Source organism: Diadema antillarum, unplaced genomic scaffold (genome assembly GCF_040938485.1).
Source record: "Diadema antillarum isolate AM-2024a unplaced genomic scaffold, OU_Dant_1.0 scf00000029, whole genome shotgun sequence".
Taxonomy (NCBI): Eukaryota; Metazoa; Echinodermata; class Echinoidea; order Diadematoida; family Diadematidae; genus Diadema; species Diadema antillarum.
In genome coordinates this window covers 8190987-8215803 of record NW_027270918.1, presented here as the reverse complement: position 1 = coordinate 8215803, position 24817 = coordinate 8190987, and the positions used below count along the sequence as shown (strand labels likewise).

Genomic DNA, 24817 nt, shown 5'->3' with positions numbered 1-24817 from the left:
TGTCTCGAGTTTCAGCAGGGAGCTACTCTCTTATTTCACTGCTGCTTGTCAACATTAAAATACCATATCACGCCATGTTCGATATGACACCAGCTTATCAAAAATAATGTCACCAAAACGAGACTACTTAATGAGAAAGTTATTGAATGATAAACTTCTTCTTCTTTTTTTCATTGGCTACCACGCCGTTACGTTTCAAGAATTACGTTTGTGTTTTTTACAGTCTTTCATGTTGATTTTATTTCATTTTCTCATATTCCATCCACTGGTATTATCAGCTCACCAAGATATATTATCACGAGCGTGATCAAGATTGATTTACACTCTTACCGTTACTATCAATGTGTGATCAGGTAACCTCTAATGCCAAGACATTGCAATGAAAGCAAACAGTCGTCATACCTGCCTGTCCCGCTTCATTCTCATATTTCTCTCGTAAACTTTCGAAAGAGTATCAGTGAGAAAATTATGAATGCAAAGCCCTTAACATATGACGTTTATGTTCAGACATGATGACAGTTTGATGAGTTTCACAACGCTACGAGTGACGATTCATTGCGCTCATTGTATGAGAACAAAATCTAACAGCAGTACGAACTATTGAGAAATGCAATCAAGGCGTAATGGTATATTGTATTATTGTCATGATCGCCATAATTATTATACTTGTCTCATGACAGAGTGGCTACATTCAGACCGATGACGATGAATACGTCATCGAGCCCCTCGAGGCAGACGACGAGACGGCTTTCAACCTGACCGAGGGACACCTGCACGTCTTGTACCGAAGGCGGGACTTTCGGTCCAATAGCACTGGGCTTGGTACTGCCAGTGGAAGTAAGTCGGCTTTGCTTTTGCTCTTCTTTTCCTGACTAAAAGGAAATTCTCTCCTCCTTCTTTCTTGTCTTAGTCGCTTCAACTCTACTCCTCTTCCTCCTCCTCTTCTTTTCCCGCCAGTAAAATACTTGACTTTGTTTAACCTCGTCGCTTTTCACTTGATCTGCTTTGCGTTTCTTTCCTTGTCTTCTTGGAAGTCTTTTCTCAATTACCTGAAATGTTGAATCTTTTAAGATGGAGCTCAAATTGTAGCATTGCTACAGGAACGTAAGGTGTTGTTTTTGACATTTCTACAAGTGGACACATGAGCCTTTGCTATTCTTTGGTTGAAGATGAATAAGAGAAGATGAAAGCTTTTTCTTTTTTTCGTGTGAAGTGATAGAATGACATAATATGTTAACGTTCTAACTTGCGTTGGAGACCTGTCCGTAGATCAGTAAAAGGGGGAAATAAAATCATTACCTTTAACCAGGGAAACGATGCAAGAGTCGGGATCACGATATTACCATTTACTGACTGTCCTTTTCTCCCTCGCACACTATTCTGTTTTCATTAGCAACATTTTCTAGCAATCTAGTCAATGACACCGATACAAACCTGTCGGACTTCGACCCAGAGGACGATGAGTACGACAGGCTTGCCGAAGAACCGGCGACTCAACGACATCGTGAGAAGCGACGATCACGATCACGATATGCAGCAGGGCGACAGAACTTCGTGGAGACTATGATCACCGTCGACCACGCCATGCACTCATTCCATGGCGGCGGGGCGGTCAACATCTACCTCATCACAATGATTCATATTGTAAGTAATCTGGCAACAATCAGCAATGTGCAACCCAGTGCTTTGCGCGTAGCGCACGATACTTATGCGGGAGAGAGTGCAATGATAACTATATCTTCACTTTAAATTGTTATTTTTCATTCGTGGCCTTGTTGTAAGACCTGTAGACCCTATAGGCTGAAGTTTATATGTTTGCTTGTATTTGCTCATCCTCCGTCCCCCCCCCCCCAACATCATTTCGTATTTTTGTATCAATTATAATTTGGTGTCAAATAAGTTCGAATGAAGCATTTTTTTTTTTGTGAGTGTCTATGAGGTATTAGAGGCATCTTTTGTGACCACATTGCTCCTTACGCTCATTGCATGTAGTCGAATCCTCCATTCGTCATCAGGCGAATGATTAACGAATGGAAGTCATATTACGACCATATTACCTCTGTTGCAAAGGGGCAATACAGCAGGCCATATTTGTTTTATATACTGATTCCTGTCTTACCAAATCATAGACAAGAACGACAAGTATTTTCGCCTTTTTTTCGTATCTTTATTGTGCAAGACAATTATATTCCAAGAGCAACCAAGTGGATCGGCACGACAAGCGCAGCTTAGTGCCAAACGTCACATCAAGAAATTGACAAGACTTGACAAGATATACGAATGGGACAATTCCCTTTAAGCTATTCGTTATCTCTTGGATGTTCGGCTCCAACATCGACTGGTATTCCTTAACGACCAACCAGTTTGTCCGCGCTAGCATTCCTCAGATGCCAGTGTCAATGGGGGATTTGGTTAATCGCGTCGCGGATTATGAGCAGCAAAACATTTCTGTGATTTCTAACATACATCTTTTGTGTGGATAAACGATCCACGCTAAATCGTGATACATAATACCTCGGGTTTTTGAAGGACATCAATCGATTTCCGTCCAAATGGTACAGACTCATCCTGAAAGATTTGAAATATGAGCAGGAGAAAGTATGTCAGCCATCTTAATTCAAAGTTGTTGACTGACTTGTCCTCAGCCGGCCGTGCACGACCTTTTGAAAAGAAGCTAAGCACTATTGATACAGTGTGAATAGACACAGTGCATCTTTACAGTGTGAATAGACATATCACTTTCCGTCCACTATTCAATGTCAATTCACATGACGTACACTGCATGTCGATATCTTTAGTGTTAATATCAATCGATGGGCACTGTAGTGTTAATCAGCATTCAATGTGAATAGGTGCATTACTTCATTATAAACCGTGCAGTATGAACACGTCTGAATAATAAGAAGAAAATATGAATATCAATGCTGTGTTAAGCTGTGCGGTTGACTGTGTAGTGTAGAACGATAAACGCGGTGGACCGCGTGGAACTAGTTCAGTCACATATAGTTCAAAGATAAATTCTTTGCTATGAAAAAATGAATTATTTGATTTCATTATTTCGAGTGAAAATTTGTCACTGACGTTTGAAACCTCCCATTATACCCAATAGTGTGTGAAAATCAGAACAAAATGAATAAATGGGGAATTCCCTATAGCAATCGTAAGTGGCCAAACATAACACCGAAGGTTTATCGCTTCTTTTCACGACAAGACGAAACTGTAATAATATGGCCAGAATCGAATATCCACTTTATCATTTTTATGTGATAAAAAAGGATGTCATCATATCAATCAATGTCAAACATAATGTATTCAAAATATAGCTGTGTAACGGGATATGACGACAGATTAAGTGATAATATGCCGCCGACAGAATATGATAGCTTCGGAAAAGCTATACTTGTCTTTTGTTTGGTTCGTTTTGTTATATTTCGTTTCGGGTGATTTTCAATCCATGCCTTGTAAAAAGTAGTTACTTTTAACCCGACATCCAAGATATTGTAACTCCTCATGGATTCAAGAAATGGCGTACCCGATATTACAACCTGTAGGTTAATTGATTCGTCCAATGTTTTAGCGTCATCAGTTTTCACGACTTGTCCGAATAATGACCGAAAATTTGTTACCACATTAGAATTGATCACACGTTTTTAGGATGAACGCTGTGAAGGGCAGAACGTTCCAATGTAAGAACAATACACCAATTTATACCATACCAGTAAATAACCACCTTGAATTATTTTCATCTGTTGAAAAAAAGAAAAAGAAAATGATTATTACGCATGAGATTGCTGGCATCTATTCGAATGTATGACCTAATTGAGATGTAATCATATGGATGCCAAAAGATACAAGATATGTATATTTTTTCAGCTAGAATTTTAAACGTTTTACAACAATTACATAAGACTTTTTACTTCACCCTTTGGTGGTATGGGATCTGTACACATATCAAGGAGGTTGAATGTTTCTCACAGGTTTTATTAGATTTCACAAATATTGGTCAACTCGACAGTTTCTAGATGGAGTTCATCACAACAATTTGAAAGAGAACGATATACATAAAAACCAATTACACAAACAAATTGAACACCTTCACCTCTAGAAAGTGACAACTTCTGCTCATTTTCCCCAAGTAAGATGTTACAACTCCTTTACACCCTTTAACTCGTTCTTCTATTTAACTTGATACCACTCCACAGGTAAACACCGCCTATGAACACCATACCTTGGACGCGAACATTCAGTTTGTTGTGGTCAGGATCGTACTACTCAATAAGCAGCAGGTAAGAAGACCTCTCCCCGATCAGTTCGGGGATGATGGTGACGGATGATTGCTCGGGTTCGGATTTCAGCAGCACTGACAAACAACCCTCTATCTGGGTGGCAGGCATTGAACAGAAGATCTTGCTCCAAGAAACGGGTCAAAGAGATGGTAGTAAAGCAACTCTTGGAGGCATTTATGTTGACATCGCTTGACAGATCTTTCTTGAACGGAATGTTTACTTCGTCCAGCACAAAATGATATTTGGTCTTATCAGCTCTTCTAAACTACTACTTAGTATTTTATCGATGTGTAATATGACGATGCTTATTTGTATCTACATGTTTGCTGTATGCATTGTTTAAAGTAAAATCATAGAAATTATACTCCGGACTGCGAAAGGATTTGGTGTGAAATGTTATATACCGTGGCGTTTAATGGGTAGAGTAGTTGCGATCTTGTCACCATAGCGGTGAATGTGTAAGTTCTTTCTCAGCGGTTTATGTTGAAATCCTCTTCGTGTTTCATTGTATTTCCCATGTTAACTTCATCGTTGCATTTCCATCACGTGAATTTGTTATCGTCATTACAAATTTCGTTCTTACACCTCACCCTTTCCCGACTCTCAAATAGTCCAGATATATGGTGGTTGAGAACAATGCTCCGGCCAGTTTGACCAACGTGTGCCGATGGGCAGCCACTCAGACCACCCGTGACGACACTGCCCCAGAGCATCACGACCACGCCATCTTTGTGACTAAAGAAAACTTTGGTCCTGCTGGTAAGTTGCCATGGAATCATCATCATATACTCAATCTCAACCAACCATACATTATATATCTTCAACGCTCGCTTCCTCTCGATTTTCAAACCCACTCAAAAGATTACAAACTGGATTTTTATGTCCGTGTTAGACGGTTAGGCCTACAGGAAAGGGTAATTCAGAGCCTTTCGTGGTAGGAAAGGCTGTTATTGGCGTCCGTTTATGAGGCTTTGGAATCTGTCAATTACATGACGAATGCCATCATAACCATAGGAAAAGATAACTTCACATCGTTCCCGTAGAGATGAGGCAGAGTTATAGAATGCTGTGACGGTCCATCAAACGACTGCTGACCTAACCTTTGATTGGGTCGTTATAGATGTGAGATATCTTGCAGCTACGAAGATGGAACGTGAGAAAGCATTTCAGCCTGCAAGTCAACATTCCAGACAGGGACTGATAGATTCTATGAGCTCTCTTTGGAAACCTCGCCATGTGTATGTTGACTGTCAGCTTTTAAACGCCGATCGCCAGAGGCTGCCATATTTATGGTCCTATTTACACACTCCTCGATCCACGCACCGTGTTTTTACCGAGGCGAGGCGAGGCGTGCTTTTTATCATTTATTTTTTTCCCCTGTATATGAAGGCTTCGATACAGTATCACAAGTTTTGCTCTAATTATACATAATTCAGGTCACTTAAGGAAATTTAGTGTTATTGATGATACTGGATGATGTGACATATGCCCCAACCTATGTGACACATCGCGTTATGAGACCTGGGTATAAAGCTGTTAGTTAGAACGTAGCTAATTTCCGTCCCATGAATTCAGGGAAATTTTGGGTCAGCGTTTTCCACATCTCGTATAATTCAATCCAGAATGACGTTGTCTGGGAGATGTCTCTGACATTAGAGGGCCAAAAGTGGCCTTTTGATTTCATTAGATATTAAGAGGGGGAAAGGAAGCGGACACAATCATTGAAACGACTTCCCAGCTAGAAAACATTGCTGGTCAAAGGATGACTATCCTTCATCTACTGACCTCGACACTGGCAGTAAAACCAGTCGCCATGTCGGAAACAGCTGGTTCAAAAACCCCGAGATCTCTCAATTTACTCTTTTAAGCTGATGCACATAGGAGCGCCCTCCAGTGGAAAAGGATGTTAAATCGTAGTTACGGCCAATCATCTGCCAAGTACCGCCAAACCGGGGGCTCTATAACTCTCTAGAACTAGATTGGTGATGATAGCTCTACCGTCCTTCTCAGAAGTCATGTACAACAGTAGCCTGACGTCATTTTTGTCGTCGTAACAGTTCCTAGCGACGCGACGTCGTCTTAATGTCAAGAGACATAAAACCTAAGTAGGTCAAGTGTGGGCAAAGGGCTTTGAATTATTCGTTGGTTGGCTTATACTTGTGTTTATTCTCCGATTTCTGGAACCATGGGGGGCAATTACTTGGCCCTCCCGAAACTCGTCTTCGTGGTTTGACAGTGAGAATGGCAGGATTGTTCGATGTGCTCTGTTTGCTGTGTGTTTGTGGATATGCATAGTTGCTGTTTTTCATGGTAACAGTGCTCATGTTCGGAAGGATGTGGCTAAGATTGAGTCATCGGCCATAAGGAGACGTTACTAGTACTCTGCAAGGCGGGAATGTTCATGCAGTTTGCCACTCGGGGGTCCAAAAACGATGTTCGGTATACTTGGAAAGAGTTCACGTACAGAAACAGCTAATGCAATGTATTGCTTGAAACTTGGTGTTCCCTCAATCATTGTGCGGTTTTTGTGGAACAAAATAAAGTAATAGAAAGCTAGAGATTTGTGGGGAAAAGAATGCATTCACATTTCAAACAATGAGAAGCGATTTTAATCTGATTCTTCAGGAAAAAAATAGTGATGAATCATGTTCTTTAGTGCTCTGTAATTTCATGAGGTGTATAGAAATTCTGCCAACTAATATCAATCATGAAATAGGTTTTGCAGAATGGGTTTAGATTTTTATCATAATGTATTCGGAAATTTTCAAAACAGAATCAATTTTGCAACGTGCACTTTAGGAAAGATCGACCGTGCTTCTCTTCAGACAAAAGTTAGAAGCAGATGTTTGGAACAACGCCATATTTTCCTCTCTCCTTTCATTACCTCGTAAAATGGTGTTTGAGTGTGTATGCTTGAAAAACTGACACTGTTTAAACGTACATAATATTATAACAAAATTATATCGTGATTTGTGCAATACATTGTCTGTTACGGACTTGGTGTGTGCCATCGGCTTGTATGATGTGATGCTGCACATGGGAGTAATGTAAGTAGGTGTTTACTGCCTTGGTTACAGATATAGCAACAACAGATTCAAAGGTAAATCAAGGTCACCTGGACACCACTGAATATCTGAGATGTTAATAATTCTGTCAAATATAAATAGAGCAAGAAATATGTGATTAGCTTAGTTCACTGAGAACGGCAGCCAAATGTTGTGAAAATAAGGTTTCCCAGCAGATGAGTATAGTAATGAAAATATACTAGTATATACCTTTCATGGGTTTATAGGGATTCAATTTGGATTGGTTTATTCTTGTTGCCTAGGTTACGCCCCTGTAACGGGCATGTGCGCCATCACACGGAGCTGCTCACTGAACAAGGATGAGGGTCTCCTATCCTCTTTTGTCATCGCCCACGAGTCCGGCCATGTGTGAGTTGAGAATCGGCACCTCAGCTTCATAATCAGGATAACTCCAGGCTTCATAGCTGCAGAAGTATTTGTTTTAGTCCTTAAAATTAGTCCTTAAAAAGAGTAAAAGCAATATGCTTCAGAGTATAGGAGGAGATCCAGGAGGGGAGACGAGAGAGGGCAGGAGATATGGAATGATAGGACTGATAGGAGTAAGAAAGATAGACGGAGTAGTGGTAGTGTGGAAGAAGGAGGAGGAGAAGAACAAGAAATAAAGAAGAAATTAGTAGTTGTAGTAGTAGTGGTAATGGTATTATTATTATTATTATTAGTAGTAGTAGTAGTAGTAGTAGTAGAAGTAGTAGTAGTAGCGGTAGTAGTAGTAGTAGTAGTAGTAGTAAGTAGTAGCAGAAGAAGAAGAAGTAGTAGTAGTAGTGGTAGTAGTAGTAGTAGAAGTAGTAGAATGAGAATAAAAGTTTGTAGTTTGTGATGTGACTGTAACAGAAAATATAAGAAAAGAAAAAAATTGAGAGAAACTGCAATAATGAATACAGCAAAGATTCCTAAACACACTATTATTTCGAAGAAAGAGGCAGTTTATGATCGTTTCCTCTCGACTGCTGACCGTCACGTCTTTCATCTTCTTGACAGGTTTGGCATGGAGCATGACGGACAGGGTAACGCCTGTGAGGATGATGCCACCAGGGGATCCATCATGGCGCCCGTTGTCATATCAACCTACATCCACTACTTCTGGTCTAAATGCAGCAGACGTGAGCTCCATCGTTACCTGTCGTGAGTTTCCTGGGTTTTTTGTTTTTTATTTCGGTTTTTGTTTTGTTACAGTTTATCTTTGTTGTTGACTTGTTTTTCCTTTCATTATTTAAGATGGATGTGGAGGAGAGCCGTCTTTTTATTACGATTATCTTTCTTTCTTTTTTTAAATACACTTCCATCATCTTTAAAAGTACTCTTGTCCCTTATTAACCTGAGTGAATATGTATGTTTCCTTAGAAAAAAACACACAACACTTTCAATGAGTTGTGTGTTGGTTTAGTGTGAACCACATGCTAAAATTTTTGGATGAAGATGTTTTGCTGTGCTGCTGATATCGCACAATGTCATCGGTTTGCATGGCTTGGACAACCCCCGATGAACGAAACAGTATTCGTGTGTAAACATTTGTGAAACCGCATTGAAATTAATGTATGTTACTGAATGACGAATGGTTACCTTAAACTAAAAGTTAGTGCTATTTTGTACAAGTTTTCCCATTTCAACAGTCCTTTTTAAGGACTTTTAAAACTAAAAGTGTGGGGTTTTTTCACTCCGTCCCCAAATTTCTCTTCTTACGAAGTCTATTATAAACATTCTTTTCAGACGATATTACTGCTTATGGGACGATCCGTTTGATGGTGGATATCCAGAGATACGCGGTTATCCGGGCCAACGCTATACCATGGACGAACAATGTCGCTTTGATTTCGGACATGGCTATCGTACGTGTACCGCGGTGAGTAACAATCTGAAGAAGAATACCAAACACATCAAATTGCACAAACATTAATGACCACGGGACGTGTTTCATAAATATTCATCCCCCTACTGGGGTGCTTGTTGTTGTAGAACCTTTCTTCTTTTAGCAGTGGGACATCATTGTTTACGATAATTGATTTGCTAACTTCAAATTAAAACCAATACTGTGACTGAAAGCAGTCTTGAAGCAATAGAATTCAGAGATTTGAACTGAGAGCCTATAGTATGAAGTGATTAACTCGGTGTTTCAGTCACAGTCACAATCTCTTCGCTGATTTTCTAAATTTCGGAAATAGAATATGGGACCAATGTTTCTCAAAGGATGTTAGTAGTCAGCACAAAATACATTGAGCAGGTATCGAACATACGAAAATTTCCCCTAATGAAGCTTTTCTGTGCCCTGAAATAAATCGAAGATAGTAATTTTGCGTATGGCAATGGTAAGTTTCACAACTCCCAAAAGGTAGTGAAAGTTTCAATATCAAATTTGTGGAACAGCGCAAGACGAAGAATGAATGGAATACACACTTTTTTGTGAATTCCAAATGACAATGCAGTTTTGAGACAAGGAATCGGAGGAATGGGGAGGGGTTGTGTAGGAGAGAGAGGGCAAAATAGACAAGTCAAAAAAGACCTTTGAATACAACAATTGATTAGTCGAATAGTTCAACTTTCATTTAGAAAACTGGCCATAGTAATTATAGAGCATGTTTTTCCTTCCACTACCATGGCATTTTAGTTTTATTACAATCCCTGTGAAGAACTCTGGTGCATGCATCCCACAAGCTACAACTGTCGATCGCGCAACGGTCCTCCCCTCGATGGCACTGCCTGTGGACCCGGCATGGTAAGGCAGCAGTGTCTGCTGAAGTTCGGTGAAAGGGTTCTAGAGCCAGATCTACGATGTGAACTAGACTGAATGCAACATTTCGCCAAAAGGAAAACAAATGAACTGAAATGAAAAGGGAAAGCACTTGAAGAGTTTGTTCGCAAAAAACGATAAGTCCATATTTGCCAAATGGAGATATTTGCGATTAAAGGTCAAGAAAAATAAAGAGAATAATAAGAATTTTTTTTTTACCATAACTTCAAAAATGTACCGTTATATGTAGTGACCAATATATCGTTTAAAAGGTATTATTTTGTACTTTATGACAGAGAACGTACTTCAAAATCTTCAAAAATGGACTTATCGGTTTTTTTGCGAACAAACTCTTCACTTCTAGTGTTTATATTGCAATATACACACATTTATTTGTTTCTCAGAGCAACCAACAACCCTCGGAAACACACCGTTTATTTTTTGAAGCCAACAAACGAGGATTCTAGTCATTGTAAATTTCCCGAATGTTTTTATTACAAGCTTTATATTCTTCCATGATTTATGTCCTATATCTGGCTTTACAACCTTTTTGCTGCTTGTGTATCGATGTTGAGATTATTATGTTTCTGTATTGTTTGTTTTTATATCCATTTTGTCTTCCTTAACAGTTCAACGATTACAATCGCTGCGAGCAGTTGTGGTGCATGCACCCACGCAAAAAGTTTTTATGTCGGTCCAAGAAAGGGCCGCCCTTAGACGGATCTACATGCGGTCCGGGTATGGTAAGATGGCATGCGTATATGTGCACGCTGGCCATGCGAATATTGTGTATGGTGTTTGTCTCCTCGGAATGCCGCATTGATGAACGTGTAGAATAGTCACCATCACGTGATGAATGGTATAATATTTAAAACATATTTTGTGATTGGTGGAATCGGGACCACATGACATTCCCTGTTGCTGTTATAGTGCACTAGCAAGTAGCAAGTTCTAGCACAGTTAGCATGCCTGGTCAGTGACGGGGCATTAAACTGCACATTACTTGAATATGAGACCGTTCTGAAGCAAATAATTTTCACACAACAATAGATATATAATGTACTCTTAAATGAATCTCACAAGAATTGGAACAATCATCCCCCAGCATTCGCACTGATTCCCACTGATCAGTTACTAGCCTTCCCCTTTAAGTAAACCTGCACTCGGACAAATTAGGCGGTTGTCGTGTGTGAAACCTACAATATTGTTCCTGCGAGATCGAGCTCAGTGAATTTAAGGAAGCTAATCCCCATTTTGTGGCTAACGTTTGCCTATCACAGCACTACAGCTTCCACTGAAGTAAAATGTGAAATCACATTATAAAAGTGAGTAGGATATCACATTATAAAAGTGAGTGGGTCTGTAACCATAAACTGCTCTAATATTATGTAACTAGGTGATTGGATGTCCGTGACTTTGATTCTGACTTGTTTGAGGTACTTATGCATGAGTGATATTAGCACTTTTGGCCCCTGTAGAGATAAATTATGAGCTGATGCAATCAATGAATTTAGTCAGTGAGAGCATAGATGTTGTTGGAAATGGTTATAATTAGATAACGGAATAAATACAAGTAATCGCTTCCAATCTAACTTCGAGCCCTATGTAGAAGCATCTACTCAGTTTTAAAGGGACACACATCTTTTTTAGAGCATGCTACTGGAATGTGATGGGATTACTGTCAGAATTGCACGTATAGCACGAGAGTGGGAATGTGTATATATGCTTGGTGGAGATAAAAGCATCAATATTGATCAGACAACAAACAATCTCAGCTGGAATCCGGCAAAGAGTCAAAGAAAATGTTTTCTCGCCTTATCATCATCCAACATGCCACAAGGAGAAGCTTTTTACATTGTTGTCCTGAACTATTATCACTCTATTCGCGCCATACCCATAATTTGTACACGAGAAAGTGTGCATTGAACTTTGTCTCTCTCGAGGGAGAAAACCGACTTTATAGGGCCAGCAAATCGATTGATGTGATAGAATGGGGGAAAATGAAATGCAAATACATCTTACAGTATATCATCAATCACAATACTATGGCTGCGTGGGAGCGCAATGATTGTTGATAGATTTTCCAGCACCTGTAGATTTGTCACAATTTCCACCTTTCTTGTGAACGTATTAACTTTCCGAGGGATGCAACCACTTGAAGTATCCTTTGTCTTGGTGTGTTTTGAGCAAGAGGATTATTTGGAGCACGATTGTTTGCGCGCTGTTTGGGGCAAGAAAGGAGAGGCTTTGATGCATCGGTGTTCCGAAATTATTCACAACTTATTCCGTCGCTGGAAACAAGACGGACGAAAATCAACGGAATATGTCAGGTTTAATGTGCAACTCCATACTATTTTCAAATTGACCTCAGTAAGTGGAGTGAACTTAGACGAACAGAGTGATAACAAACCGGACATATAAGGAAGTGATCCTGGCACTACAAAGTTCCATATGTTTCATTATTTCAAAAATAGTGACATTGGGTCGCAACCACACTGATAAGTCAAAACAGGGAATGATATCACTATCTCCCCACACTCTGATTGGTTTCTACACAAAAGAAACCTTTCTCTCTGAAATTTGTCAATGCTGGGTATCACAAGACTTCAATCATATGATGTGAAAAAGATGACAGTATATAGCTCTTGTTGATCTTGTATAAAATAAGCTCCACAAAATGAAGCGGAGATTTATGTAAAGGTCAATAAGAGGCTCTTTGTGAGGTGATGATGTGGTCAGTTGCTGCTAGTTTTACTGTTCCGTATAAATATTTCCAAAATGTGAACTTCCATAACTTTTCAATTCAATTCAATAGTTTATTTATTCCATCAAAAAACAAACATGATTCAAAGCGGTACATGTGTCAATTTGACTTTCATTCAACTTGCCGGTAATTAGATCCGACTTGACATCTCAACCATTCTCTTTGTTTGGTAGTTTCGCTATATCTATTAAAGCCAACGTAAGCTTGAAGTCGAATTGCACTTTAAGGATCGACCCACTTCTGTAACCCATGGTAACCTCACGAATGAAAGTTGAGAATGGAGTCGTGTTCAAGGACGCAAGATACTCTCACTGAAAGCGCAGTGAGGAATCTACTTAATCACGTGATCTCCCAGTGATATCGACGCTCACAAAGTACATTAGCCTAGCATGCCGTCTGCAATGCACTGTCACCATGAGTGTGCTTGGAATAACCTTTGACCTCTGCGTATCTTCCAGCATCCCAACCTAAACCATTGTCGATGGTCATGTCGTTAAACCAATATTGTATTTCGTGTGATTTACCATGCATTTATACGCACCGTGCAATGTCCTCGTAACAGTGATGCGTTTACAGTTTTCTATGTTATTGTAATACATAAAAAGGGAAGCTCACTGCTACGAGACTACTCTCCAAAAATGTCTTGCAATATTCCTGAAGTGTTGTGTATAGGTTGCAATAGACGTGTTTTAACCCTATTCCAACTGGGGGGGGGGGGGGGTCAAATTGACCCCCCCCCCCGCGTTTCGCGCTACGATTCCGCAACGCACGACGATTTTGCCGCGTCGTTTCATGACTTTTTTCATTGAAGTCTCCCGCATATTTTGAGACCAAATTTGCGACGTCCGGGTACACTGATCTGAAGTTACGTAATGTTTTGCGTATGCATGTCAACCCAAAAACGGCTCAAATTCATGATATCGTGTGCAAATCCAATGCAAATTGTGTTTTTTGTTAAATTGATACAAATTAGATTATTTTAACTTTTAACCACAGAAATGAATCAATTCTAATGTAGATAAGTTTGAAAAAGTGCCCGCAACAAATTTTGGCGAAAAAACAAAAGAAACAAAAGGTCGAAAAAACAATAAATACATAAGAAATTAACAAAACAATAAAAAACAAAAGAAATTGATTTTGATTTCGCTATTTTTTTAAAGAAAATTGTTCGATGTGTCTTGAGGAACTCTGACACATAAATTTAGGGATCCTTCAGTCATTTTAATGGAGTTATAAGTGAAAATATGATTTCATGCGTAAATTTGCATAATTAATTTACTAAGGATAGAGAGCCAATATTTTTCTATTGTATGACCATGTAATCTTGTAGTTGACATCCGGCTCTATCTTAAGGCAAAGTTTCAAGGCGATCGCGCGATCGGCGGCCGAGATCTGAAGGGGGGGTGTCAAATTGATCCCCCCCCCCCCCCCAGTAAAAACTTGGGTCTCAAATAGCCCAGTTGAAATAGGGTTAACGTAGATGTTGCATAATATTATGCTAAATGGATGACATTTTCACGCTTCCGTTTTGTTGGAAATATTGTTGGTCTGCGTTGTTAGTGTATGCCCTACGGCGTTTTAGACAATCATTGATAACACAGAACTGTGACATTTTGAGTAATCTACATATGCGTCAAAATTTAGTTGTACTTTCACTGAATAGAATGTACCACGATATTTGAAAGTTATTCTGAAAATAATCTATAAAGGAATTTGATATATAATCGAGAACCAACCACGCAAACCAATGAAGACAAGTGACATTCGTGTGGTATGGAAACTCGTCTCTTTGGTTGAAGTTTTATTAATCGCATAAGTCGTTCACGTGTAGTATCCGGACAGGAAAATGCCTCTTTCCTTCGAATGTGATGATCAAACTCCACACACCCCCAGAGAGAAATTGGTGAATTCATGATTGAATTATCTGTCATTGGTTTGTCCATGTTCCATTCATTATGCGCTGAATTCGTCACCACTTAACGTCGTAGTGTGCATCGTCATCCCGTCACTCAAACTGATGTTTAAAGTTTTCTTCTTCTACCCCATCAGTGGTGCGTGCAGGGGAGATGTCGGTACTCCCAGAACCAGATAGATGGTCACTGGAGCGCTTGGAGCCAGTGGTCGGAGGTGTCCGTACACCTGTGGCACAGGGGCTCAGTACAGGTCCAGGACTTGCGACAATCCCAGGTCAGTGAGGGTCGAGAAGCCCTGTAGCAGTTTATCTCTCCTCTTACGAGAAGATGCCAATCTCTGCGCTTCGATCAGTGCCGGAACATGATTCGTCTGAAGAGTTACTCGAGTTCCGCTGCACCCCCAGTTTCGTTTCATTGGTTAATAACGGCAGTCTTGTCATACAACATTGCACGAACAATTATACATTGTACCAAGGTATTCACTGTTTACTGGCTGTGGCAGTGTATGATGCTGAACAAATGGAGAAGTGTAATGTTGATATGAACAATGAATAACTGTCAATCCTTTGAATTATGAGCCATCCATCCATCATTGATGGCAAGTTTAATAAAGGTAGCTTGTTTGGATTAAAGGAATGATACGATTAATGAAGTAGATATGATATGTAAATTTTCGTTTAAGACTGTTCTTATCAAAGTCCAATAACTTCACAGTCCTGTGCTATCGTCCATGTCTGACTCTTATTTGTTTACATTCAACACGTTGGAATGATATTTACCCTTCCCTTGGTCTATCATAGTATGTGCGAATTCCTTTCAAAAAAGAACGCCGTACTTCTGTCACACACATTGTTTTACTCCTATTACTACATGGCGATCCTTTACTTATTGGTAGGCTTATCATTATTTTCAGTCAGAAGTACTTTGAACACATTATCTCGTAACTTTCGTTTCTTATTACCACCTTCTCTCATTTCTAGACCTCAATATGGCGGGCGAGACTGCGTCGGGAAGGCCGAGGAGTATCGTTTGTGCAATACCAGGGTACAGACTAATTACTACCATTTTTATAAATAAGATGTTTCGTACGTATGGGATTGTGGTGTGTTACTGATGTCAGTATGAACTCAAATCAAATCTTGCCTCGTCTTTTCCGAGCTATGGGTGTTGTAAAGTGAAATAAAATCTATTTTTGTATAAACTAATGCCATTTCACAGAGAGAGAGAAGTATATACTCATTACAGCTTGGTTCCAAAATTTCTCTTAGCTCGATAGTGACTTAGGGTAGATAGTTAGTCTCCTTCCACAACCCTGGTTTGGAAATCTCGATAGAAGTTACAGAAAAGCTATTTTACCAACTGGAAGATTTACACCCGCAGAGGAATGTTACAGTCACTACTTGATACTTGTTTGTTTGTTTGTTTGTTTTTTGGGTTTGTTTTTTTAAACGATCTGTCAAATTCCCAAACGCTGACTTAGTTGGAGATTTGTCAATAATAGTGAAACAGCATTGATTAGTTAGAGGATAATGTATGATAAATTGTTTGGACCATCACCTTTTCCAACAGGAGTGTCCTGGCGGGCCCGTTGACAAGCGAGCTGAGCAGTGTTTGGCTTTCTTCACAAACTGGGTTCACCGTAGCAAGAGGCACGTCTGGCTACCTTATGAAAACAGGAATAGTAAGTGATTCTCTTGTTCGTGATGAAAAATGTTATTGATCTACAAACAAAAGTTGTGGCTCTTTTCACAGTTCCCTCGCTACATAGATATTATAGATGAATCTTTAGTTCCATAGAAACCAACCAAAACCTGATCTGCGGTTTCGTTTCATTTCGTTTTGTTTTGTTTTTATAAAAGAGGTACAGCAAACATTAATCACAATGATTGCAAGGTAGGCAGTAAAATTGCCTTAAATATTTGGCTATATCTCATTAGAGAAGTTAGAAAGTAAATGATATGAAAATGAATACTTATCACAGTAGCTCTGTATGATTATGTGATCATTAGAAACACTCCGATGTCGACTGACGTGTGCTTCTGAAGAGACGGGCGAGGTGGCGATGTCAGAATATAACGTGACCGACGGCACGCCGTTCTCGTACGATAACCCGGAGAGCATTTGCATCCAGGGCAAGCAAGTCGTAAGTAGATCTCAGCTCCTCCTCAGTAGCGATGAACAGTGTGTGTGTGTGTGTGTGTGTGTGTGTGTGTGTGTGTGTGTGTGTGTGTGTGTTCTATATCGTCCGATGATGATAACCTGTATCACTGCCTCCATATTATGACGATTTGATTATGGTTCATAATTAGGGTGCTTTATCTGTTCCTACGTGATTTTCTCATTTTTCTCAGTCCGTGGGTTGTGATAACCGGCTCGGCTCCAAAGTGAAATTTGACAAGTGTGGAGAATGCGGCGGGGATGGCTCCAGCTGTAAACGGGTTAAACTAGATATCAGCGACGATGCCTCGAAAAAGAGAAGTGAGTTTTCAGTATTTAACAATACCGTAATTAGTATGTGCATCCATTGTAATGATAAAAGTAAAATGATGGAATTTGTAAATTGATGGCCAAATAGATAGAGAAATTGGTGCATAGAGTTATACATACACAGAGTGATTCATTCGTCGATTAATTGAGGAATGCAATTAGAACGTATAGTTTCTTATCGAATATCAATAGACTTCTTGCAATATTTCAACGTGTACGCGCTCTCTTTGCTTCTTGTTCTCATTCTAATCCTCATGTGGACGATAATCCACCTGGTGTACTCATCTTGTCTCGGCTCCCCAGTGGTTGTTGATGAACAACCTGCAGAGAGCATTTTAAACAATCTTTATTCGTTTCTGTGAACTTTTTTCTGTTTCAGGGTACAAGAAGATTTTCTCGCTCATGCCAGCTATACGAAGCGTAGATGTCAAGAAAACTGTTTCATCAACTCACTTTCTAGGTAAGTATTTGTAGGTGCAATACTTGGTGATCGAGGAGTGGGGCGATTGATCCTATGAATAAATTACGTTTCCATGATTTATCAAAATACCTCTGGAGTGTTCCGATTCGTCATCCTTACAAAATAGAATATCCCGAAATATGTAGTCCTCAATGTGACAAGTCAATTTTGCAGACACCATGTTACCACTTCCACGTCAATAACTGCAGAGTTGTTTGTTTATACTCGTCTGTTTACCGCCACATGTGTCCAGTAATAGCTACCATTAATTGCAAATTTGTATAATAGCAGGTCAGTCAGGCCGACCTGTCTTTATGCTGTGAACGTGTATTACAATGTGACAAAGCACATACAGATATCAAATTATGTCTTCATTCGGAAGCTAGTATCTTGTCTTCATCAAAGTCAAAAGCAGAATAACAGGATATAAAAGCCCGGTCACACAGCGCTTTACGGCTTAATCACGGCCAAAACACGTCAAAAAGTGGTCTCCTGTGAAGCAGACGATGTTGTTCGCGTTGATGTCGAGTTTAAGACGAGCTACAGTCGATTTATAGACGTGGAAGGACGCGGGGAAAAATCGGAAGGGCGTCGGACGCGGCAAAAAGTTTTGAACTGTTCAAAATTTTATTCCGCGGACAACCACGGGCGGCACACGTGGTAAAGACGTGCAACACACGTGAAACACACGTGATAATCCGTGTTCCGGCAGTGATTAAAACTTGGGGAGACGCGGTAAGACGCGAAAGTTTAGCGGTCTGTCACGGGCAGAGCACGGTCATCTGACGCGTGTTACGCGTTGATATCACGGGAAATAGCGTGTGTTTAGCGGGTTATCACTGACAAATGGATTTTTCCGCGTACATACACGTGGCTGGACGTAGTTAGCCGTGCTTAGGCAGTGCTTCAGGAGTGGAACAGCCGCCAACGGCCATACCCCGTACAAAGCACGGCCAAACCAAAATTGACCAAAAAATTACCACTTACGACCACGTCCACCAGATTTTCATAACTTTTTATACGTGATTTAAACGTGGAGTGCTGTGTGACCGGGACTTAAACTGAACGAAGAAGTGCATATCACCATGATACGGCATGACTTTCTTAATCAGAGAGGATGTAAATCATGTAATACATTTGCAAATTCCACTACCATACTCGGATAACACGAAATATCCACAGCTTGCAGTGCTGTGAATCCACCTAAAGTAAACAAATCCAGGACGCACTACCGGTACCGTGCGAAGTCTGAGTAGTATGGATTCCACCGCCAGGTTTCTTAACTTTGATTCCATTTTCTTCTAATCATGCAGCAATAAAAACCGCGGACTCAGGGAAATATGTCCTCAACCCCGGAAGGAGAAGATCCGAGCCCAGGGACTTCGTCATAGATGGCGCCCGATTTTCCTATGACGTCAGCGATAATCGTGAAAGGCTGGTCAGCAAAGGACCAATAGGAAAAGAGCTCTATTTGATGGTGAGGGCAAAATCTTCATGAAGTGTTGATAGAAGAGATGGTTTATATCAATCAATGCAATTTCTTTAAAAAATTATGGATGTTTGTAAACATTTTCTCCATAGTGGTACTCTAAAAACACAATAAATCATAAAGTTATCTTGGCTTGCTCTTTTTCTCGGGAGTTCATTTTTATCAAAATGTAATTTTCGACATAAATGTATGCTTCTTGGAGTGGAACGGAATAATAGACAAGAAGATGCTTTAATACGCAAACTTGAAACTAAAAATTTGTGCTGTACAGGCTCATTACAATTTCAATGACAAATCACGATTGACTTTTATTACCCCGTAATTGTGTTTGTCCGTAGGCCTACATCACCAGGGATACCAATACACTCAACTACAGCGTGACTTACTTCGAGTCGCGAAACTCGGCAGTCACTCCGGAACCGGGGTCGAGCGTCGATGTCGCCGTTGACGGTAATACCCATACAGGGAACACGCCACCAATAGTGAACGTGATCGATCCGTCGATCGGGCCTGACGAACCGGAATACGAGTGGCGCGAGGTTGGCTGGACGAAATGTAACAGAAAGTGTGGCGGAGGTAAGCCGGAAACTCGTCTATGTAGTGTCCATCTAATGCTTTTGGAGGACATTTTGCAACACCAGTGGATGATTCACTGATTATTACTAATGAGTGAAGATGATTATGGATTATGGGAACACTTTTATGGTGGGTATGGATCCGGATTCTTGACCCCCTCACTGCCGGTAACTTTGGAAAGTATGTGCTGCGTTAAGGGGTTTTCTGTGCCGATCGACGCTCAAAGCACACAAAGGGTTAAACACGGGATCCTTGGTTCAAATTCCGTTCGTATCCTCTTTGACAGGATACTTTGATACTTCATACCAAGGTACGATTTGATAGTTATATGAATGGATACTGACCAGGTTGGAGTAGTGATAATGGCAGAGCTCTCTGGAAAATCACTGCTAATGTTAAAGAGGCCAAATTTGGTAGTTAAAGAGGGATTGCAAGTTCAAGCAAAATTTCAAACTGTTTCAATTTTTCGAAAGATAAACTCTTTAGATGTAGTATAAAACATTTATCTTTCACTACATACGTAATTATGAAGAAATAATGACAGTTTCAGAGAGTGCTTCCTCGCCAAAATTGGAAAACGGCCCTTGATCTAATTTATGAGATGTTTTGAGATGTTTTGCGTTCTGAGATGTTTTTACGCGAACATGAAATCCCCTCTACCACCTGCGATGATCTGTGTGACTAATATGATGTTCATATTAAGAATTACTCATCACCGTCTTAGACTCATCCAAACGAGCCAGGTCTCTCAGAGTCGGTAATAAGCTCCCTTAAAACGTGAATATCTCGTCATGTCCTTTCCAGAGAATAACTATCCTTTCGTTTAGAATTATTTTTATGAATAAATAATCCCGTGAAATTTCCTTGATTCTGATTTATGAAAACCTAACGCTAACTCACTGACCTACAGAAGTCATAGATCGGACATGATACAAACCTATATGTAAAATTGTACAGGGAATGGATGCTCTCCAGTCAACTGAATTCTTTGACTTTTTATCTGGCAGCCGAATAAGAGGACATCGATTTAAGATTTTAAAGAAAATGTCAAGGAAAAGTTGAGGCAATCCTCTTATTCTCGAAGAGTAATGTCAGAATGGAACAGTCTACCATCCTATGTAGTAGAGAGCACTTCAATCAACACATTCAAAACAAATCTTAAGAAATTCACATTCAAAACAAATCTAAAGAAATTTTGGGCAAGTTCCGGTAAGATAGATGACAATAACCCTGATGAAGTTTTCAAATGTCCATGTACTCCAGCTGCACAGAGCGTATCAGGCAGAAATTAATCATATTTATTGGTGCAGAAGGGCAAACAAGTTTGGTATAACTTTAAGCCCACTTCCAAGGTATGATTTCTAAGGTATGGATATTGGCACCCATGTATCGTCGTTATAAACTCAACCGTGAAGCAATTTTTTTTTTTGGCTTCCACAGATTTGTTGTTGTTGTTGTTGTTTATGCTCTCCCATTTAATAATTACATTATATACACAGGTTATTCTTTCTTCAGACATCAATGTTTTCGACGAGCCACTTCAGTCACGGTGAAGAAATCATTTTGCGGGATGGACGACTACAATCCCAAGGGTCAGAGAAAGCGGTGTAACACGCACGAGTGCGGCACAACGCCATCCCAGGACGCCACAACTTCCCAGCCACCGATCCCCAGAAGTAGGGACGGAGTGGAACCAACTACGCAGCTTCCTACCACAACCACGCAACCACCAACTACAACAGAACCTCCTACAACTTTGCCTCCACCGACGTAAGTAATTTTTCCTTTGTTTTGTATTTCGAAAACATATTTTAAATCACCCACCACTCTTCACTTATATGTATAATACTGTTAACTCAGACAATAGAATAACTGCTTGTGTCTGGATTCTCTTGGATATATACTAGGTACGAGTGGAGTATTCTCGATTGGGGTGAATGTTCTGAGACATGCGGTATCAACGGGTTCAGGCGGCGAGAGGTGCAGTGTGTGGAAGTTCGGGACGAGGAGCGGACGGGAGTGGATCCCTCCATGTGCTTGCCACCTCAGCCGTCAGACAACGAGGCGTGTAACAGGGGACCATGCCCTGCTGACTGGGTCACAGGCACATGGTCAGAGGTAAGTCTGCATATCAGGTGTAAAACTTGTGCAACTTGTGTGGGCCCTTATCCCAGATGTGTGGCATTTGTATTGATGCTTGACGGGAGTAGGGGTCCAACTGGAGGTACCATGTACCTACTGTTGAATTTAGGATTACTGTTGGCTTTTAGAAGCTTTGTAATTTGAGGGAATTAACAGAGTTGATACTGTAGTTGTGTATATTGATCGTACGATCTTCTTCTGATGGCTGCTCCTGTGCTCCTTGATGTCATTCCATCATACCATTCCTCATCCCTTTATCCATCTTGTGGGTATAATTCAGTATACCAAAAGTTACTACCAAAGGTTTCACTGAAACTGTTTCGTCACCTCTGCCGAATTTTCTTTATTCGCCTTAGCCGTTTGTTCTTCGTTATCAGTTGTCCTTTCTTTTTGATGGTTTGCAGTGCATTACGTAGATATACATTTTTGGAGAAGAGTGTTTGGCGTTTCGACCAGTATATTTTGGTCTCCGTCACTGCCACAATCAACCAAGAAGGAATCTACATGTACATCGCAAATTAACAGAGCCAGAGCCTGTCACCATGTAAATTAAAATATACATTTCTTCTGTGTTATCGTGTGTTCCCGATGATGAGGACATGCTAAAGTTGTCCATCGAAATACTCATCGATATCTTTCCTCTTTACTAATCATGAGATCCTCCTTTGCTTATGTTTTCAACAGTGTTCTGCTACTTGTGGAACTGGCACCAAGACGAGATCAGTGACGTGTGAGCCGGCAGACGGTGGGGGCGTCCCAGGGTCCTTCCATTGTTTCACAGAGCGACCACCCTCGTCAAAGTCATGTGAGATGGACCCGTGTGCGCGTGAGTGTTTCCCCTCGACCTTAGGTGTTTCCCATTTTTATCACATTCAGGTTAAATCAGCTCAGTTCATTAGGTGAAGTTTCCATTTGTAGGTTTCACTCAGCGCCTTGTTTTACAACAGTTTGTGCTGAAGGAGCTACTAAGTACTTCGGGACATGGGTGATTCTATATAAAACAGTGGAATCCATGAATTAATCCATAGCACCATAGGAACTGCTAGTGATCTGAAAGATGATTTTGATGATGGAAGCGTTGTTTATCTACGCCATTGAAATAATATGGTAATCTTCATAACCTTGTGATTTCGACTGTTGCTAATAAATTAGGTTGTGGTGTTTGTTGCTCTAAAATTGTACGCTGAGTTAAATGTGTACTGTTGCTCTATTTTGTTGTGCAGATAATCATTGTTGGTCGTTTTCTTTCCTGTCCCCCTAGCTGGAGAATGTCAGCCGTTGGACTCGGTCATCTGCAAACGCAACAAATATAGGATATACTGCAAGATGCCACGCTACGAGGAGATATGCTGCACCACGTGTAAGGAGCAGAAACAATTGTTACGTCAGCAGCGGTCTGGCAACCGCGAAGCATGAACTGGGCCAACAAAGTGATGAGCTGAAAGACCCATAGAAACCTCGCTGACATCACTGTAAGGCACATATTTATTGACTGTATTTATTATTTGAAAAGTTCTCCAGAATCGTCAGTGTAACAGAGGATGTTGTCTCCTTCATCTTTCAGCTGCGTCATTTCGTCTGTCAAGATCTGAAGGAATACTAGTGATCATAATCACGTGACTGCGTGACCTGATTTAAAAAAGAAGAAGAGAGAATTAATAGGAATTATTCTAGATAACGAGATTGACTTTCAATGTTTGGATAAGTTTCTCTCCTAGGTATTTTGCTTAAATTACCTTTTTATTCTTTAGGATTCTTGGTTTCTTTGTGCTACCCAAAATAAGGGGTATAGGATGGTTTTGTGGCATCATTTTGGCAAGTAGTTTATGACAATTACTTCATTTTGACCAAATGTTCTTGATCTGTAACATTTGTATCAATGCTGACAGACAAAACAACAGTGTAACATTTAAAACAACAGTTTCTTTTTATGTGCACTCTCTATTAAATGTCAGTTAATTGGGTAAGCCATGATAGCCGGATTTTAACATTTCTATGATGTCACGACAGGCTATGTGACGTCAAGACAGGTCATGTGGTTATGTATTCTTTGAAGGTGGTGAGATATTCTCTTTCAGTGTACGCGGGATGGCATTTTCGATTGAGTGTGGTATGTACATTGTACTAAGCTATACAGAAGAAAAAAAAATAAAGTTGATGCAAAGTGTTATACTAATATCCTGTGAAGATCTAGTTGACAATACCACGATCATTGTGGAATGGGGGTGATAGTTGTGAATTTTTATATCAAGAGAATTATTTGAATTCAATAGAATTTCATTCTTGAGAATATTTCCAGGAAACCTCAATTTGATGTCTCTCTCTTCATACATGTAGAGTCATCATGATGATGGCCAATACAATGCATGCCTGAGGCTTGGTCTTACAACCCTAGTTGGTGTTCTGACCTCGGCGGAAACTGCGTGCGCTCATTTTTCATATTTCACAAATATTGTGTGATGTTATATATGAACAAAGTGATCGGATTATTTTTATTTTTCACGATGCAACCACATTTCCATGTGTTTTTGCCTTGAAATGAAACAGTGGAAACATTCAGGGAGATTTTCTCTGTACTGAGCAATACTTTATCGAGGTCTTTATCCTTGTAAATCATTGATTCATCTTTACCAATCGGTTGGTCGACAGAAAGACGAATACCACGTTATACTGCTGTGCAGTAAATTATATTGAATTATCCAGTTGGTGCTGGACCTAATAACGCGCTAAGTGCCTCTCAGAAGTATTGTCTTGTCTATACGTAGCTGGTGTTTTAGTGTTTGTCCTATGTCGAAAAGGTTTTTTTTCAGTCATCGAAAATTACCTTTTATATTGTTTCTGTTGTTTTCGTAAGTAGCACAGTATTATAGTAAAATGTAAGCGAATGGA

General features: G+C 40.1%; 1 protein-coding gene across 1 annotated transcript in view; it reads left to right on the top strand.

The window, feature by feature from the left end:
* The window catches only part of LOC139739250 (A disintegrin and metalloproteinase with thrombospondin motifs 3-like), a 69907-nt gene extending 45759 nt beyond the window's left edge, over window positions 1-24148 (top strand). Inside the window, 21 exon segments of the mRNA XM_071649868.1 lie at window positions 681-837; window positions 1394-1644; window positions 4203-4286; window positions 4898-5045; window positions 7615-7720; window positions 8351-8494; window positions 9080-9212; window positions 10727-10840; window positions 14911-14988; window positions 14990-15048; window positions 15755-15818; window positions 16344-16455; window positions 16784-16917; window positions 17126-17252; window positions 17641-17721; window positions 19035-19198; window positions 19549-19786; window positions 21286-21556; window positions 21694-21904; window positions 22613-22754; window positions 23190-24148. Of these exon segments, the coding sequence (XP_071505969.1) occupies window positions 681-837; window positions 1394-1644; window positions 4203-4286; window positions 4898-5045; window positions 7615-7720; window positions 8351-8494; window positions 9080-9212; window positions 10727-10840; window positions 14911-14988; window positions 14990-15048; window positions 15755-15818; window positions 16344-16455; window positions 16784-16917; window positions 17126-17252; window positions 17641-17721; window positions 19035-19198; window positions 19549-19786; window positions 21286-21556; window positions 21694-21904; window positions 22613-22754; window positions 23190-23344 (2973 nt within the window). The 3' untranslated portion in view covers window positions 23345-24148.
* The last annotated feature ends 669 nt before the right edge of the window (window positions 24149-24817 follow it).